This window comes from Medicago sativa, chromosome 5 (genome assembly GCF_051527215.1).
Source record: "Medicago sativa cultivar Bolivia chromosome 5, Bolivia_mono, whole genome shotgun sequence".
In the NCBI taxonomy this organism is placed as follows: Eukaryota; Viridiplantae; Streptophyta; class Magnoliopsida; order Fabales; family Fabaceae; genus Medicago; species Medicago sativa.
The window spans coordinates 72,697,913-72,718,158 of record NC_140753.1 but is presented as its reverse complement, the minus strand read 5'-3'; the positions used below and the strand labels follow the sequence as shown (position 1 = coordinate 72,718,158).

The 20,246-nt window shown below is 33.0% G+C and overlaps 1 protein-coding gene, 1 long non-coding RNA gene and 1 other non-coding gene across 3 annotated transcripts; 1 reads left to right on the top strand and 2 right to left on the bottom strand.

Annotated features, from left to right (window-relative positions):
• Positions 1-5,347: 5,347 nt before the first annotated feature.
• Positions 5,348-9,512, bottom strand: LOC146924739 (uncharacterized). The gene is made up of 2 exons (XR_015010253.1): positions 9,358-9,512; positions 5,348-5,822 (listed from the first exon to the last, which is right to left on the bottom strand). It is a non-coding gene; the product is annotated as an uncharacterized LOC146924739 (long non-coding RNA).
• Positions 9,513-12,177: 2,665 nt separating this feature from the next.
• On the top strand, positions 12,178-17,068 carry LOC146924738 (GTP-binding protein At3g49725, chloroplastic-like). The gene is made up of 13 exons (XM_085709689.1): positions 12,178-12,509; positions 12,593-12,657; positions 13,501-13,563; positions 13,946-14,035; positions 14,139-14,251; positions 14,680-14,748; positions 15,182-15,326; positions 15,409-15,464; positions 15,569-15,619; positions 15,741-15,795; positions 15,911-15,967; positions 16,173-16,292; positions 16,385-17,068. Exons 1-13 carry the CDS (start codon positions 12,194-12,196, stop codon positions 16,850-16,852), a joined length of 1,668 nt encoding a protein of 555 aa, XP_085565815.1. The 5' UTR covers positions 12,178-12,193; the 3' UTR covers positions 16,853-17,068.
• A 472-nt stretch (positions 17,069-17,540) lies between these two features.
• On the bottom strand, positions 17,541-17,612 carry TRNAE-UUC (transfer RNA glutamic acid (anticodon UUC)). The gene has a single exon. It is a non-coding gene; the product is annotated as a tRNA-Glu (tRNA).
• Between the last annotated feature and the right edge of the window lie 2,634 nt (positions 17,613-20,246).

Genomic DNA, 20,246 nt, shown 5'->3' with positions numbered 1-20,246 from the left:
TCACCACAAAATAACAAAACAATAAATGTCTTTTAATTGATTGATTTTTTTTCTTCTTCCATTGCTTTTTTTTTATTTCACGCTAAAAGAATTTTTGGATTCACATGTTTTTTTTTTATGTTATGTTTAATTCTTGAGCTCTTTCTCAAATAACATCATCATCTATGTATGTCCATGACAACAAAAACTAATTACGTTGGAGATGGTTATTTTAATTTGTCGTTATTTATATAAGAAAATACACAAATTTATTTATATTTTATGCAATTATTGTAAATGAATTAGATATAAGAAAAGACTAGGGTTACTTCCTCTATCGTCTTTTTTATCCGTGACAGATTAGAACAAAAATGTGTGTTTACAAAAAATATAAGAAAAGATTAGGATTATAATGAAGAAACCAAAAAAAATATGTCGTATAAAAATAGTAACTGGAGAAGAATAAATATGCAATTCTTTGAATTTTACAATTGTTTTCTTTAAAAAAATATATGCAATTTTTTTAGCGTAAAAAAAGTAAAGGGAGAAGAAAAAAAATCAATGGGAGAAGAAAAAAAATTCTTTTAGCGTAAAAAAATATATGCAAATTTTTTCTTATGCAATTTTTTTTAAGGAATAGAATGAGTGAATCTTGAAATTTTTATTTCAAGGAAAGAATTTTTAAGTTAATCCTCAAAAATTCTTTTAGCGTGAAACAAAAAAAAAAGCAATGGAAGAACAAAAATCAATCAATTAAAAGACATTTATTGTTTTGTTATTTTGTGGTGATAAGTGCTACTACAATAGAAAATGGAATTAAAGCCTACCACATCAATTAATCTAAGTCATTAACCAATATTGGAATTAAAGGTCAAGATTTGGAGTAAGATATTACACTTACTCTTGGAGTCAAAATATCCCCACCCATGTGTGTATATATATATATATATATATATGTATATATATATATATATATATATATATATATATATATATATATATATATGTATGTATATACATATATATATGAGATAGGATCCGTTGACACCAGGTGTCAACGGATTCGTTGACACCAAATCTTAAGCGTTCATTTCTCTTAATCTAAAGGTCAATAATTATTCATTAAAATCTTAATGTGGGCATTTAGTATTTCACATCTCCTTCCCTAAAAATCCTCTTATTTCCTAAACAAAACCTGTCTTCTTCTCAATGATACATCCTGTACCAGCACCATATCCCTCTTAATAGCATACAATTGCCATTTTTTATTAAATTGAATATCCCCTTCTTCAAAAATAATTGTCCTAGTATAAGAAATAGTGAATCACAGAGGATTTTGGATTGGATCTGTAGAAAATTGAATGTTGAAATTATCCAATCATGTCACCGAAATTATGATTATTCATAAACCCAAATTCAATAAAGTTTAATTGCTTTCAATCTCTAACTTACAAAACTCTATTGATCGATGAACACAAACCATCTGAGAGAGAAAATAAAGGATTCATGGGAGAACTGTGAAATACATATGAAAATTCATAAGAGAGACATTGAGGTTCAGAATAAAAAAGAGAGGGATAATAAGGTGCGAAAAATACATTTGGTGTAACATGCATTTTTAAGTGAATAATTATTAACCTTTTGATTAAACCAAATTAATGGATGAGATTTGGTGTCAACGAATCCGTTGACACCTGGTGTCAACGGATCCTATCTCTCTCTCTCTCTCTCTCTCTCTATATATATATATATATATATATATGTGTGTGTGTGTGTGTGTGTATGTGTGTGTGTGTATGTATGTATGTATGTATGTATGTACAAATTTATTTATGTGGTTCACATTTATGTTGAAGCTTTTACTATACGCGCATGGCATGAAATAGGATAAATTGATCGAGGTTCCGTATAATTTGGACCCGAGAAGGTTCATCTCTTTTCAATATGTATGTTGTTGATTTTATACATATAGTTATCCCATATATGTATCTTAGATGCCAAACAATTATATGAAGTGATTTAAACCGAATTAAAATTTAGTCAATGTATAACAATTTTCATTCTTCCCTCAAAAACAAAAAACAATTTTCATTCACTTCCCTTAAAAATCAAAAAGAAAAAAAAAACATTTGGAATATGATAATCACACAAACAAAGACTTGTTCATTAATTTGAAATATGATGATTATAACATACATAAATGATAATCACACAAACAAAGACTTGTTCATTAATTTGAAATATGATGATTATAACATACATAAAATAGTAGTGAAATAAAGTAAACCAACTAACCCTTTAAGTTCCCTTCCCCGTTGCCATAACATTAACAGCAGTGTAAAAACGGAAAGCAAGAAATGTGGTAAGAAAAGAGAAGGAAAACATAGCAGCAGGGAAAGTGTGATGTATCATTCCAAAATGATACATTAGAGCCATTTGAACGAAGGAAAAGAGAAGGAGTATATGGCCGCACACGTATCCAATGTCGGAGACCACAAGCATATGGAGGCGGAGGCGGAAAACGGAGAGATGGTGTGGGAGGGCTGATGCGTAGGAGAAGATGAATCAGCCAAATGCCATGAACGGGGAGAGAATGATGTTGATCATGGTAGGGTTACATACAGGCCAAATCAAAGTTGTTAGTATAATGTGATCATTCTATATTATATTTTTACCTCAGAAGTCACAATTCAATTAAATATATGTGTGTGTGTGTTTGGTCATATGATGTTGCATTGAATGTCGTTATTTTTGTATGTAACATAATATAAATTTGGCTTAATTACTCTTTTGGTCCCTTAACTTATTTTTTGGTTTCGTTTTGGTCCCTTTACTATTAAAAGTTTCGTTTTGGTCCCTTAACTTACTTTTTGGTTTCGTTTTGGTCCCTTAACTATTAAAAGTTTCGTTTTGGTCTCTTAACTTATTTTTTGGTTTCGTTTTGGTCCCTTAACTCTTCCTCCGTCAACCACTTTGGTCCTGTATGTTAGGATGAATGTATTAGAGTTAAGGGACCAAAACGAAACCAAAAAATAAGTTAAGGGACCAAAACGAAACTTTTAATAGTTAAGGGACCAAAAGAAAACCCAAAAATAAGTTAAGGGACCGAAACGAAACTTTTAATAGTTAAGAGACCAAAACGAAACAAAAAAATAAATTAAGGGACCAAAAGAGTAATTAAGCCTATAAATTTGTATAATTCATATTTTTGAATCGGATAAACTAAGAACTAAATTTTAGAAACATTGCAAAATGCTATCCAATATATTTAATTAGAAAACTTAATCAAAGAAGAAATAATAGAGATAAATTAGAAAAACATGAAACAAACCTTTTTTTTTAAAAGCCAATGAAAATATATTAATAAGAAATATGGCATAAGATATGTCTAGGATCAGTAATAATTTTTCAAGGTTTGACATGGTAATTTTAGTGAAGAAGAAAAGAGTGTGGAGTGTGAAGATGTGAGAAAACTACTAGCTAGGGTTTTGGTTTTGTGAGAAAGAGGGAAAAAAGGAATTAGCATTAGTTTAAAAGTTGTACTTAGAGTTTTGTTTTTTCGACAATTATTAATTTTTAAAACTTCTGGTTAAAGCATTCCGATCACATCGTCTACTACAAAGGTTTCAATTAAAGTCGAGTAAAATTTTGTAAAGATTAACCTACAAAAATTGACACCGCAAGAATTCGAAAGCCTTCACAAACTAATTAAGTGTAGAGGAAAAGTTCCGAGTTCATATAATCAAATCTTGTGACACAATGATAAATTAATCATATTCTCTAATAGTCTCACGTGACATGAAATTAAAAATAAAACAGATCATGATAAAGCAAAACAATGATTAAAACACACTTGTTCGTTCATTCATTCATTCATTAAATTAGAGAAACAATATTACATAATAGTTGTAGCACCATGACCATGAGCACCCTTTTACAACCAACCACAGGCTCATGCCTTCGGCTTCTCCATAAAAGCATCGTAGAAAATGAAAGCAGTGGCCAAAGTGATGTGATTGATTACACTTACAGAAGCAAGTGATGCAAGATGAATCTCAGTGATCTTAGTGAACTCAAACATAAGAAACATTTGCCCGATTAAAAATCCGATGCGCGAGACTGCAAGCATACGGATGCGGAGGCTTTTGTCAACGTGGGAGACTGCCAAAGCTGTGATGATGGAGAGGATGAAGAAGCTCAAGGCCAAGCATTGGAGCAAGATGATGTTCTTGGTGTTGTATGGGCTCGAGATTAAGTTCCGAACAACTGCCGATGCCATGATGGAGGAGCATAATGCAATTGACATGTTTGCTTAAACCAAATATCAAAGAAATTATTTGGTTTATTGAGTTGAGATTGAGATGGAATGCTTTGCTTTTAATTTTAAATCAAAACGTACACATTACCGATTCTAGTAATAAGTTGGTGGCATTTACTATGGGCAAGTACTATATTTTTCCAATAGTGGGAAACCAGTGAATGGACCAGATTTCATATAGACAACCATTACATGATAGGCAACTTCTTCATTCATCAAATATTATTTGGTTTGGCTCATAAAATATTTCAACAATCAAATAATTTTTTGGTCATTACATTACTTACTTATTTCCTTAATTATATGAAAAGTCCAAGACTACCATTCTCTTATCATATTTCTACGTAAACAGCCTTGAAGAAAATTCATATAGAATCAAATATTATTTCTTCCAAAGCTTATTGATTTGTTAAATCACTCTCATATATGTTATAAAGCACTTGAAACTATTAGTTATTAGTTCTTCTCATCAGAGAGATAGGGGGACCACAATGCTACATGTAGGCTAGATACAAAAATCCAAAGTCTGATGTATTTCCACCAACAATGCTAAGTCTTTGCATGGAAAAGGAATAATGACAATAAGTTTCGATTCAACTCTCCACTTACCCTAGAGCAAACCATAAATATACTCTCCAAAGTTCAAATGAAAGTAGTGCGACTTAAATACAAAACTGAAAAAGTAGAATATGGTCATTGTTGGTATAATATGGTCATGAAAATTGCTGTTCACACATTAGAGAAGGCTGAGACACACATGTAAAATACGCTTTTGCCTCCTCGGCAATTAACTGCCGAGGAATTTGAAATCCGGCTGCAGTTAACTGCCGAGGAATTCCTCGGTAGTTAACTGCCGAGGAAAGCATTTATGCAGACAGCAGGTTCTGCATTAATGCTAAGCATTTCCAAGCCATTTTTCGGCCAGTTTTTACCTGTAATTTTACCAGAGCATTTCCATATGCAATTCAAATTATACAACAATGAAACTCGGTCATAAACAAGAAAAATACAATATCTTTTACATATGTCCATAATTAAATCAAACCGACATTTGGTTCAAACCACACAAAAGTTTGAAATTCATCAAAACGGAACATAGTGTCCATAATCAAACAACACATTACAAGTCATTACACATCATTACACATCATTAAATTAAATCCCTACTTACATTCATTACAATTGCATATGGAACGAACATATATATATAATACATTATTTTCCACCATATTCCTAAACATAAATCCGACGTCGCTATCGTCTTTAATAAGCCAAGGCATATAGCTTGCCGTTTTCCATGTGAATTCATCTCTATCTTCTCCTAGGTCTATCATTGGCATTAGAGCAGACAAGTGACGTGTATATTGATTTTCACCAAGATGCTCAAAATAAGTGTTAAGTTGTGTCTTCAAATCATCAATAGAGTCCGTCGGTGTTATCATAACCTTAACCGTCTTTTTAAACGCGCAATACCTAACACGCCCTTCAATTCTTGCAACCTCTGACATGTTTCACTTGACAAAAGCTTTAACAAAATAATCATAGATTAGAACAAAATTAAATGGAATGTAATAACGAATAAATCAAATGTGCAAACATTAATAAGCTATAAATAAGTATTGCACTAGTTTCAAGTCAATAAAAGTCATGTTATCATATATATCAATATAAATTACATAATGTTACTTATATATTGGCCACAAAAAATTGGCATTACAATTTTGACCCCAAAATATACGTCGGTGTAATTTCTACCAAAAAAAAGGACTAACACCGACAAAAAAATCCCTTGTTAATTGCCAAGTGATTGGAGAAGATCAAGTGACATAAAATCTTCCTCATCTTCCGCAATAACTTCAAATTGTTGCTTTGGTTTTTCGGGAGTGTCCAACAAAATAGGCGCCGCTTTGTTTGATTCCTTTTGTGGTTTTGGCGGTTTGTTTCCACTTTCAATAGCCATGAGCTTTCGGAACAACTCATGTTGATCCAAATACTCATCTTCCCAAGTCACCGCATCTTGTTTCTTGTGATTGTGCCACTCCGTAGATGATGGAGGTAGTGGACAACCATTCCTCAAGTAAATAAGCACAAAGTGATTAGGAATTACCCCAAGGCACATGATGGGAGTTTTTTGCTTGCCCGGCGGTGGTGGCCCTCTTAGTGGGAAAAAAGATTCTGAGTTACCAACTTCAAGATTTGTCAACACAACCACACACCTTTTGTAATAATTGGCAACAATGTGCCCGATGTCCGGAAAAGTCAACCACTTATCAACAAGATGTGCACAACTTTTTGTATTTGCGGGAGGATGTAAGCCATTTAAAATGTAGTTATAACGATCCTCACCCGCAAATACTTCAACATAATCATCTCTATGATCTTTCAATTCTTGAATAAGATGTGTACGAATCATGAGATGATTTTGTTCGGTTAAGCCCATGAACTCGGCTATAGCCCGGAATCCACAATGTCCATCGCCAATAACATCCACCACTTTTTCAATAAATGGAAGCATGAAGCGTGGCATATAATCAATAGGCCTCATAACCGGGATAGCCTTAGGCTTTGGATACCGAGAAGGTGGTGGAAGTGGGGAAATTGGTGCTTTACCAAGACGAGCACCTTTTTTCCTTTTATATGATGATGTTGTTGGTGATGGTGACGGTTGACTATCCGGATTTTGGGAATCAACAACCTCCCAAGAAGAAGGGATCCGGCTAGTGGATGTAATTCTTCCTTTAGACCTCGCAATGTCCACTTTTTTCTTGGCTCCCTTGGTTGTTGCCTTTTGTGGTGGTGGAGACATCATGGTGGTTTCAGGAAATGCCAATTGCCGCAAAGCCTCCTTGACTTCAAGCTTCATTTGGAAAGGGAGTTTCTTGAGACGTTCTACAATACCCTTCAACTCATCATCCACCGAAAAACCAAGTTCATTACTTTCTTCTCCCATGCGTAACCTTTGCCAATGGTGGTGTATCTCATCCAATAAAATTGGCTTTTCTTCAAGGAGTTTAGTTGCAATTTCGCATGCACATGGTAAGCCATAAGATGTCCTTTGAACACAACCACTAATTTCCTTGTTCATGCACAACGTTTCCCTACAACGTGACTCTTCCATAGCAATGTTGTCCAAAGCATATCTAGACACATGACCACCTAAGCCGGAGTACAAAGTGACATCTTTGAATCTATGTTCCAACACGGTAACGCTTTGACCAAAGGCTGTTTGTATCGCAGTGTGTTGAAGCAACAACATGTTATGTATTTTCTCCCAACAAGTACCCAAATCACCCACACTATTGTCTAAATATTTCTTCACCAAAGCATGAGCCGATTCTACCCTATTGGTGGATCTACAACCAAGATGCAACACACGGTCTGTCCATACCCTCACTATTTTCTCCTTCACTTCATTCAAGGTGGTCATGGCATAGGCTAGGAAAGGTGGGAAATCACTACAAGCATCTTGGAACTCCACTAATGCATTTGCATATAACTCTTGAGTGGACGATTCAACCATATCTTTCCATGCCCTCATGATCTTCTTGACAACATCGCGATTACTCACCTCTTTCCCATCCTTTTTTCCCATAGGATATTTACAATCTAAGACGCACCTTTGTTTAACATTTGCTTGCACATGAAAGTAACAATTCATACCATAACTTTCCGGGAAAACAATTCCAACCGCTTTCATCAAAGACCCATCTCTGTCGGTAACAATCACCTTAGGCATATTCATCTTTGAAGTAAGAAGTTTACGCAACATTTTTAAAACCCAAACAAAGTTTTCCTCTTTCTCATGCATCAAGAATCCAAACCCAACCGAATATGTCAAATCGGTCGAAGTTACCCCAACTACCTCAAACATTGGCATCTTATACAAGTTGGTTTTGTAGGTGGAGTCCATAACCAAAACCGTTGGAAAATTGTTAAACAACTTAACGGATGTTGGATGAGCCCAAAAGATATCTTCGATTGTATTACTTTCACCATGTGTTCTTGAGTAATAAGTATAGTTGTGCTCCTCCAACTTCGAGATTAGATATTGCAACGGCTTCTTGTCACCTCTATTTGCCTTCCATATTTTTTGACGTTCATTGTACACTTGCTTCACATTTGTCATGCAATGTGGTCTTTTGTTCTTCAAGTGTATCAAAATATTTCTTGGAAGCACCTTGCTCTTGGTCAAGTCATGTACAATCTTCTTGTCATCCTCCTTTAATCTACCGGCAAGAATGTGTCCTTCTAAAGCCGGCTCCATCGCATGGTTGTGAACTCCATTAAGAATGTTCAATCCCCATTCCTTTGTTTGCGTACTTTGATATCCACTAATCATGAACAAGCACCCGCATTTTCTTGAGCCCGTTGTCGCATGCTTCGGTTTTTTTTAGGCACTTTGTGAGCTCCACTCCTTTCACACACTAGGCGCAATATTGGATGGACCAAGCTTGATCTTTGTGTAACAATTGTAAATCCCGCCTTGTTTGCTTGACAACGTACCCACCCAAGCAATTCTTCTCTATCTTGAAACTTAATGTCGTCAGAAAAAAACCTAGTCGTGTCCACTTCGTGGGCTTGAAGTGGGACGACACCGGGGCTAACATATTTTGAAGCTTGTTCAATGTTTGGTTTGACTTCAACCTTAGGCGGCTTGACATCTCCGGAAATTTGGACAAAATTACGTTTTGTCTCTTCCGAAACATCTTCCGCGTTCTCGGTCATTACTATAATTAAACAACACATAAATATGAATTAACAACTAACTAATGCATAAACATCAATGCCATAATGAACAAAAACAAAAAAAACAAAAAAAAACAAAGAAAATTTTTTTTTTGAAAAAATGGCAGTAGCTGCCATTTTTTCGTCCTTCAAAATTTTCGTAAGTGTTCCTCGGTACTTAACTACCGAGGTTTCCCTCGGTACTAAGCTACCGAGGATTTCCTCGGCAGTAAGCTGCCGAGATTCCCCATGCCAGTCTTACGTGACTGACGTTGTAAACCAACATATGACAGTGTAACATATAACAAAAATAAACCGAATAAAATGCACAATACCTTTTTTTTTACGTCAAAAGTATGTTGAATGATCCTAGGCTTGATGTTTGAATCATTTGGGGGAAGATTTGATAGAAAAAAATTATTGGATTTGGGGGAATGGATGGGTTTGATATGGAAGTTGATGAAAATAGTGTGTAGGGGAGCAGGTTTCCTGTTTCATCTGATGAAACAGTTTTTTTCGGCAGTTAACTACCGAGGAAATCCTCGGCAGTTAATTGCAGCCGGATTTCAAATTCCTCGGCAGTTAACTGCCGAGGGGGTAAAAGGGTATTTTACATGTGTGTCCCAGCCATATGGAATGTGTCAACAGCAATTTTCTATGGTCATTATATTTTTACCTCACACAAGTCACAATTCAATTAAATATATGTGTGTGTCTGGTCATGTAATGTTGCATTGAATGTTGTTATTTTTGTACGTAACATAATATAAATTTGTATAATTCATAGTTTTGAATGGGATAAACTAAGAACTAAATTTTAGTAACATTGCAAAATGCTTTCCAATATATTTAATTAGAAAACTTAAGCAAAGGAGAAATAATAGAGATAAATTAGAAAAACATGAAACATACCCTTTTTTTTTCTTTCGAAAAGCCAATGAAAAGATATCATATTAATAAGAAATATGGCGTAAGATATGTCTAGGATCGGTAATAATTTTTTAAGGTTTGACATAGTAATTTTAGTGAAGAGTGTGGAGTGTGAAGAAGTTAGAAAACTGCTAGCCAGGGTTTTGGTTTTTGTGAGAAAGAAGAAAAAAAGAAAGAGTTAAGAAAGAGATCATGTGATAATAGAATAGAAAATTAAGTTTGAAAATTGCTCTTCTCCCATGCAAATTTGCTCAGTTCCACATTAACCGACTAAAATGCACCGAAATGCTTCCAACGTAAGTTAACTCGCGTTTGGTATATCCAACGTGAGTTAACACATACTCACGTTGGATTGCATTCAAAAATCTTATAAGGGCTACTCGATCCAAAATTTAAGGTGACAAGTGATTACAAGAAGCAATAGATTAATTCTATTGAGCACTTTTCAGTCTCAAGATCTTTTGGCCAAATTTTGTCAATGTCTTCATCTAATATAAAGTTTTCCTAAAATAATACTAGCTAGGGAACTGTGACGTGTTGCTAAAATGAAAATTAGCCATTTGATTTTTAACTTTAGTGGATTGGTACCAAACGTGAATGAATATTGTTTTTTTTCTCTGTTGAAATACTAAGTTTACTCCTATAAATCAACCAAATACAATGCTATATACCCCTAAAAAAAGAAAATACAATGCTACAATTGACCAATCACCGAGTTCAGACACAAACTATAAATCACTGATCACTGACCCGTGAAGATGGGTTCCATTTTATTTGAGTGGTAGCTGGCTTTTGTCAAATGAGTAAATATATTTGAATGCAACCCAATGTAAGTTAACTTACATTGTGGTTCGGTGTGCGTTAACGCATGCTGATATCCAACGTGAGTTAATTCACGTTGGATTTATCGAACGTGAGTTAACTTAAGTTGAGAGTATCAGTTCACGTGAGAGACTGAAAGTGAGTAGATTTGTATGGGAGAAGAGCAACTTTATATAGACCATAGATTTGAATCTTGAGTTGCTAAAAAAAAAAAAAGATTTGAATCTTGAGAGGCCATAAGAAAACAAAACCATGATTTTGAAACTTGAAAATTCATATGCAAAAGAACTAAAAGAGTAGAAATACAACAACGGAAAAAAGATAAAGAACATCGTTATCTAAAATTAAGTTGAGGGACCATTAGTATTGGGCTTATTTTTATTGATTTATATACAATTAATCTATTTTAATGGTTTAAAGTATAAGAAATAAATGAAATACTCTAATGTCACACCAATCACCATATTAGAATCATTAGCCATGAATCTAATTGTATAAATTTAGGACACCATATATAATTTGACGATAAAAAAAAAAGGTGAGAAAACCCATCTCTTGAATCTAATTGTTTTGACTGTTCTGTTAATATATTTTTGACTGCGGCCTATTATATCATTTGATAGTTTTTTTTTGTCAAGTAGTGAAGTGGTTAGAGTTCACATATTTTAAATACGGAGAAGTGAGGTGTCCGGAGTTCGAACTCCAACCCCTGCATATAATATGCAATATCCCCACCAACTGAGCTAAACTCACAAAAATCGTGATAGCTGTTACTCTACCATTTTTCGATTCTTTTATTTATTTTTTTCTAATAGCATTAATAATAAATGATAATTTTGTAAAGTAAATTATAATTTATCTTTTTCCTACAATATAATTTTGTGGGAAATTATTTCTTTGACATATAATTTGAGAAAGATGAAGTATTTTGTAAATTTGATTGACACGTCCTGAATTACTTCTTTTTCCATTCAAAATTATAAGTTGTTTTATTTATTTCACATAAGTTAAAAAGTATAATTAATTTAATATGGAAAAGAGAAACTATGATTCATTTTACAAAATTATCCTTCATTAACGATATGAAAATATAAATAAAAGTACACCGAAAGAAAGATATGAATAAAATAAGGAAAATGTTAACCAGTGCCCCGGGGGCACTGGTTAAGGGTCAAATATAGTAAGATTTGCATTGAGAGATGTGTAATCAGTGCATTAAAAGCTGAAAAAGTATGTTTTTTTTATTTAAAATTTCCTCTTTTGGCTTCCTTAACCAGTGCCCCGGGGGCACTGGTTAACAAGACCCATAAAATAATAGTCAAGGATCTTATTGAAGGGTATTACTGTAACTGCATCCCACTGCGGCTCGAAGAAGAAGAAGAAGAAACGCAGAAGCATAGAGCAAAAGAGAAACTAACAATGTTGAGAAACTTGTCTGCAACACTAGAATCTACCAAAAGAAAAATCCTAACTTCTTCAAAATGCCGAATTTACCCTCCTCCTTCTCCCTACTCCACCGCTGCCGGCGACGACGCCCCACCGAAGCTTCTCGTCGTTCAGCCTCGTCTCCGTTCCGAAAAGCTCTTACAAGCCAAACTCAACGAAGCACTTTGTCTAGCCAATTCACTTGAAGACCAACGTGATGGTTATTTTCACACTGATTTCTTTGATTTGCCATTACCACCGCATGTTATTGTTCAGAATCCTTCTCTTAAAGGACACAAACCTCGTGCAGGTTCGGTTTTTCAACTCAAAAGTTTTTATTTTTTATTTCTATGTAACAAATTTTGGATATTTCATGTTTTTTATGTTTTGTAGATACTTATTTTGGTCCTGGAACGGTTGATAATATCAAGTGTCATTTAAATGCTGCAGAATCAAAGGTATTAACTTGGTGTTTCGATTTAATTATTTGAGTTTATAAACTGTTACATATAATTAGAGATTGTTTAGATATTGTAAGAAAAATGAACTTTAGAATTGAGTGAATGAGAAAAAGTTGATTACAATCGATGTAGGAAAACATTTCATATAGTGATCATAACTAAACTTGTTAAACATAGTTATAAGTTGGTTAGTATTAGTTAAAAGGAAAATGCTTGTTATCCCGACACAATATTTCCCGAGAATATCACGAGCGTGTTTTTGCTATGTAACTTTCCTAACTTACACAACTCCCCCTCCCTGATTTCCGGAAAAAAACAATTGTAATTGGCCAATAACTGATCGTGGTTTCCTCGGGATAATATTTGTCTGGACATATAGCACTACTCTAGTTAAAAATTAGTTGAAGTTTGTTTCTTTAGTTAGGATCAGTATATAAAGTGATTCAAACACCAATTGTGATTAACTTTTTCTCATTCATTCAATTCTAAATTTCATTTTTTTAAGCTTACTTTTCTATTTGTTGGGCTCTACCATGCTTCTGACATGAGAAGTTATGAAAACCGCTCCATGCTTCTGACATGAGAAGTTATGAAAACCGCTTATGACATTATCCCATGTCCATTGGTTGTTTTTTAAGGTTACTGTTATAAGTTATTCACGATAACTTATGAAAACTGTTATAGCTTATATCAAAATAATTTGACTATATTTTATGTTTTGTTATAGATAACTTGTACATAATCACTTATATGATAAATGGTTATGCTATAGGCGCTTAATTAGGCTATTTATTCAAACATGGTCTATTTTAGATTTTGATTGGTGTGTGTGTGTAACAGGGTGAAGTGGATGCTGTGTTTGTTAATGCAATATTGTCTGGTATTCAAATAAGAAATATGGAGGTGAGTTATGCTTGCGTAATTGTTGTTCAGTAAACAATCATTTTCGTCGTTGAATGTGTGAATTATTGTCACAATAGTCCTTAATTCTATCAAAATTACAAAAATACACATTAGTGCATCTTTCGTTGGTTAGTTGGTATTCAAACACGTCTCTCTCGTTAGTTAGTTTGGTCATCGAATGTGGTTTCTCTTAGTCAGTTTGATCCTTAAAATTACTAATAATAAAAGACACACTTGGGGATGCTTTCGTAATTTCAATACATTCAAAGGACTACAGTCACATTGCGTCACACATTTAAGGGACGAAAATGACTGTTTACTCTGTTTTCATTTAGGAGTTGAAAATTGTTAAATTTTGATAATGATGTCTTGTTATTGTTAGAGAGCTTGGAATAAACCGGTGGTGGATCGTATAGGTCTTATAATTGAGATTTTCAATGCTCATGCATTCACCAAGGAAGCTAAGCTGCAGGTATGTTTTGTGGTTTCATTCAGCAATTTGATTGATGCTTGATAGTATTGTATCTTAAATTTGCCTTGTAACTGAGAGTGAACTTTGACATCTGAGTGTGTAGGCTGAACTTGCAGCTCTGTCATACAAGAAGTCGAGACTTGTTCGTGTTTTAGGCCCTAATGGTCGCCTAACATTTGGTGGTTCTGGAGAAGCTGAAGTCGTCAGTGCCCGAGGGTTGGACTTCTCTTTTTCTTTCCACTAATTTTCTGTTGTTTGATTCTATTTTTGAATTGGAAGAAATGATTATTGTTTTGTTTTTCTAATGTTAATTGATGAATGGGTTAATTGCAACTATGAAATTTGAACTCTGATCGGATCTTTTACTTTTTTGCTTGGACATATTGTTTGGATCACCAAATATTTTATTACTTCACATACCTATTAAGTTTTCTGTTTACATATTGCTATTATGAGGTACAAATGTGGTTGAAAACTGAATATAATTTCTATCACTTTCTTCACCCACTCTTTCTCTTATGCACAAATTTCTGGAAGAATGTGGAATTCTGTGAATCTACGCATGCTCCTAATCTATAGTATCAGTAATTAGTAAATTGTTGAATAGAATTACAGCATCTTACTATAATTCTTGTCAATATCAGGAGAGGAAGTGGAGGCCAAGGTTTTATGAGCGGTGCGGGAGAAACTGAACTTCAGCTTCAGCGGCGAAGGTATAACTGTCATTCTAAATTTTCAAGATACATACATTTATCCTCAAGCAATCTATTCCTTCCTTTTCTTGGCATCTCTTATGGTTTCCTCATTAATTTGTGTTATTTATAAAGCTGGTTTTTTCACTTTCTCACTGCATCAAGTCATTGAAAATATTCACTGTAAACGTGTTTGTGGCCACAATAATATTTGGAAGGCACGAATGCCAAGAAAAAAATGTATGTTATGGGTTTTGTGGTGTTTCAAACTTCCATGCATGCAGATTGCAGGCTTATTTGACATTTACATGTTCTTGTCATTATAGCGTAGTTTTGCTGGATATTTTTGTCCTGTCTATGATGTATGAACCACTTGTTAATGTGCAATTACAGCATTTTTTATGATCACCTTTTATTACATAATCTGACCACTGAATTGTGAAACTCTCTTAAGGCTCTTAGATAGGAGAAACTATCTACTGACACAAATTGATGAGGTTCGCCGTACCCGTGCCGTGCAACGTGCTGGTCGGAAGAGGCAGGGGGGTTCATCTGCACAACGCTTAGCCACTGTTGCTGTTGTTGGGTATACCAATGCTGTAAGTCGTCTAAGTATATGTGTTTGCTATTTACTGTAATTAGACAGCATCACTGATATATGTCTTTCTTTGTTTTTGTTAGGGAAAATCTACATTAGTTAGTAATCTAACGGACAGTGATCTGTATAGCGATTGTCGGTAAAACCCCCTGTTCTTGTATACATTACATCCTTTTTTATTTTTTTATTTTTTTTAACATTTACTTTATAATGTAAACTTTTTTCCTGTCGCATGTATTGCAGACTGTTTGCTACAGTTGATCCTAGATTAAGAAGTGCTGTTCTTCCTTCGGGGTAATGTGACCAGTAACTGAAAATATTCTAATATCTTTTTCAGTTCTCTTCTTTTTTCGTACTCTGGTTGATAACATTTGGTACACTTACATATACATCACTGTTCTAATTTTATTTATAGGAGGAAAGTGCTTTTTAGTGACACAGTAGGATTTATATCTGATTTACCTGTAAAGGTAAATGACGAAGGCATGAGCAATTTGCCATGCCAGCATGTTTTTTTATTGATCTTGTCAATATTATTTGTCAACAATGACACAATTTCCCTTTTTTCTCTTTTAACTTTTGAAGTTGGTGGAAGCGTTTCATGCAACTTTAGAAGAAGTGGTGGAAGCAGACCTGCTTGTGGTATGATTTTGCATCTAATTCTTACACCAGTTTCAAAAACTCATAAATCCCTTATTCTCTTTGTCTTCGTCACACACAACAGTTTCTACATCATTTTTGGCATTGTATGATTACTTTTGTTCAAAAATATATAAAAAATATCCACTTGGAATTGGTCATTTGTGCAGCATAAGCAACACAACTGACAAATCTATCCTTTTTGAAGCATGTGGTGGATTCCACTGCTCCCAATCTTGAAGAGCACCGCACGACGGTGTTTCAAGTTCTTCAACAAATAGGCGTGTCACAGGAGAAGCTTCAGAATATGATTGAAGTTTGGAATAAGGTAAAATAATTCATCTCCCCTTCTACCAAAATGCAAGTAAAACAATTGAATGTATATAGTATATATATCCACTCAATGTCTGAAATGTTCAGATTGATGCTGAAGAAGAGTTCACGGATGTTGATGAGAATGTTGATGAACATCTCGATGAAGATGAAGAGGCTGATGAAACTAGTAGCATTGATGGAGAGGAGGATCCGAGCACTGATACATTAACGGAAGAAAAAGAAGACTATTCTGATGGTTGGTTGTACGAGGAAGATACCATGCTTAACGAAGGTGATTTTTGTTTGCCTTCATCTGCGGCTGACCAACAAATTGAGTCCTCTAATAAAGACAATAGTGTGGAAAATGCCGGCGCGATGCTACCATCTGGTCCACATGTGAAAACATCTGCCATCACAGGAGTTGGTTTGCAAGAGTTGATGGAACTAATAGATGAGAAACTGAGTAGTCAGGATGAGAAATTGAAGGGTGCACAAGTGGTTGAAAGAAATTTGTTTGATAGAAAATGGAGGCCCTCACATACACAAGATTCTAGCATTGCAGTAGAAAATTAGCTTGTTTTGTTGTGTGCATCTTTATCTTGTTAACAGTTTTGCTATCTTTAAGAAAAAAACGATTTACGGTACACTTATTTTAAACGTTGCACAGGGCATTATATGTAATATTTATTAGACTGGCTTTTTTTGTTCGCTATATTATGTTGATACCCATCCATGTGCAACTGAAAATCTGAACATTAAAATACGGATTGCATTTCTCTGCATTCAATATTTTTTTAATGCGTTCATGCAGCAAGCATTTGATATGATCGGAACGGTCTAAATTTATGTTTGGTTTTTGAAAATATAAAACAAAAATTGAAGTCAGTATTTTTGTGAACCATCAGATCAAGATGGTATCTTATTTGCAGAAAATTCTTGACTGTAGTGAATCCAATTTATTAAAAGAAAGAAATAAGGAATAAAGAAATAAAAGTTCTTGACTGTAGTGAATCCAATTTATTAAAAGAAAGAAATAAGGAATAAAGAAATAAAAGTTTAAAGAAAATTCTTGACTGTAGTGAATCCAATTTATTAAAAGGAAGAAATAAGGAATAAAGAAATAAAAGTTCTTGACTGTAGTGAATCCAATTTATTAGAAGAAAGAAAAATCCAATTTATTAGAAGAAAGAAATAAAATTTTAAAATAAAAGTTTAATAAAGAAATGTTTAATGTTTAATAAAGAAATAAAATTTTAAAAATTTCCATTGCCGGGAATCGAACCCGGGTCTCCTGGGTGAAAGCCAGATATCCTAACCGCAGGACGACAATGGAATTGTTTTGAGATTTTGTATCAAACTCTATACAACTAAATCAAAAGTTGTTTTAAATTTTGATTTGGCTAATAGTTTTGGTAACGAAACAATTTCAATTACCACTAGCCAAACTACCAACTTCAAACATATTTTAATTGTCACCTGAGCTGAAATTTCATAATCTTACCATGAGAATACTGTTTAATTTGATTAAAAAAATCAATAATTTTAATTAGTAAAAGACCATCTTCTAACTAATTGATCAATGAAAAATATTCTTCTCACTTATAGTTTATGCAGTTAATTTTTATTTACGGCATATTTATTTATTTCAAAGATATTGAAAAATCACAGTACTAATAAAATACATGTTTTCTTTTATCTAATTGATTAGTAAAGTGCAGTCTTCTAACTAATTTAGTATTGAAAAGCAGGTATCATGTATATGATTACAGGATTGTCAAAAAAAAAATGTATATGATTACAGAGTAAATTAAAATTAGTGTATTATAAAATGTATATGTGTTGTGTGGCCCAGATGTTATGTGGCAATGTGTGTTGTGTGGCCTAAATTTAATGTCACGGTGATATTATGTCACCCAAGTGCTTCCCCACCTCATACCATTATTATGCTTTACATAATGTTACTGATTAAATCTTTGATCATGATTTGGGATTAAAGTCCAACTTATCTCCTTAATGTCATATTAGTCTTTTTCTTACCACACACACTAAACCATTAGACCATGGTAAAAATTGTCGCAGCTTAAAGCTCTTTGAACCATACAACTTATTGAGTAACCAAGTCCAAGAAATATTATTGAAAAAAGGTTGTAAAAAAATCAATCAATGTGTATTTACTACTCTTTAGTAGGGGTGTTCGCGGTTCGGTCTGGATCGGTTTTGAGGTAAAAAATCAACCGATCCAAAATAAAAATCACGTGCGGTTCGGTTTGGTTTGGATGATTATGTTAAAAAAATCCGAACCGATCCGATCCAAATATATGCGGTTTAATTTGGATCGGTTTTTGGATATCAACATGTAATTTTTTTTATTAATATTAATATTACTCATACATCGTAAAATAATAGGTTTGATACAAAATATGACATAAATTTATTAAAAAAAGTTAACATTACACAATGAAAATGATTGATTATATTTGAAATAGAAGAAGTAGTAATAATATAGATTAAATTAATGCAATATATAATATTAAATACCAATAATAAATATATTAATGCATTATATAATACTAATAAAATAATAAATAAGTATAAAAATTTACTTTTGCGGTACGGTTTGGTTCGGTTCGGTTTTGAAAAAGCAATCCGAAATCCGATCCGATCATAGCGGTTTTCCAAAACAACATCCAAACACATCCAAAAATATTCGGTTTTTTGCGGTTTTCGGTTTTTTTGAATCGGTTTGCGGTTTTATTTTGGATCGGTTTGGATTTGAACACCCCTACTCTTTAGTACCTTAAAATTGTGTTTTTTGTACGGACGAGATAAAAATGTGTTGGAACAATTAATTTTGAAGCTCTCAAAAAAAAAAAAAAAAATTGAAGATTAAAATCACACTAGGTAGTATTAAATTATGCCAATTTAGGTAAGTAATTATTCTAATTTTTCATATTCTGATTGTCTTTTTTAAGAGGTCATATTCTAATTGTTGTCAAAGCATTTTGTGATATGGACCAAACACATACGATCATGAGAGTACAAACAAAACTTTAAAGGGTTAAATAAGTAAATGATCCCCTAAATATATCAACATTTGATTTTAGTCCCCTTAAAATATGAGAAATGATATTTGTACAACCATTTTATGACAACTTTTATACAACTTTCTCTCTCATACTCACATTATATTCTTACTCTCTCTATTCATTTTTCTCTCTCTATTGTTTTTGACCAATGAAAATAGAAAAAAAGAAGGTTGTCAAATAGGTTGTACCAAATGGTTGTTCAAATATCATTGTCAACTCATATCTAACCATCATATATTTTAATACAAATGATATCCTATTTATGACTTCATGACACATTTGAAATAAATATATAATGGGTTAAATATGTTTTTGGTCCCCATAAAATTGAGAGCTTCTAAGTTTAGTCCTTACTTGATTTTAATAGCTTTTTTAGTCCCTACGAAAAGAAATTACATGTAATTTTTGTCCGTGTTAAAATTAAATTTGTTTAATTATCCATAAACTATTAAATTTGTTAACGATTTTTCATACACACTTTTAGAACATTATAAAATGTTCATTTACTAAAATTTAGAATTTTTTAACATGAGATGAATTAAATATGAATTTTTTTTAAACCACAAAAGTTCAAGATATAAGTAACAAAAATTTGGATGTAGAAATCAATTTTTGAACTAATTTTTTGCGCAGGAATTTTAGTAATGTTCTTAACACGTATATAAAATTTTGTTCAAAAATTCAAGAGTTTAAGCATATAGATAAACAAATTTGGATTTAAAATGGACTAAAACTGAGTGTAGAATTTTTTTATAGGAACTAAAAATACTATTAAAATTAAGTAAGGAGTAAACTTAAAATGTTCCAATTTTATAGGACTAAAAACATATTTAACCCATATATAATAAAGTGTATCATGGATTGGATTAACTAGCATGTGA

Bases quoted from the DNA above. Each gene is read 5' to 3' on its own strand.
- LOC146924738 (XM_085709689.1), top strand. From the start codon at position 12,194: ATGTTGAGAAACTTGTCTGCAACACTAGAATCTACCAAAAGAAAAATC. The intron at 14,749-15,181 runs GTATAACTGTCA...AACTCTCTTAAG, and splicing joins CTTCAGCTTCAGCGGCGAAG to GCTCTTAGATAGGAGAAACT. The intron at 15,968-16,172 runs GTATGATTTTGC...TCCTTTTTGAAG, and splicing joins TGGAAGCAGACCTGCTTGTG to CATGTGGTGGATTCCACTGC.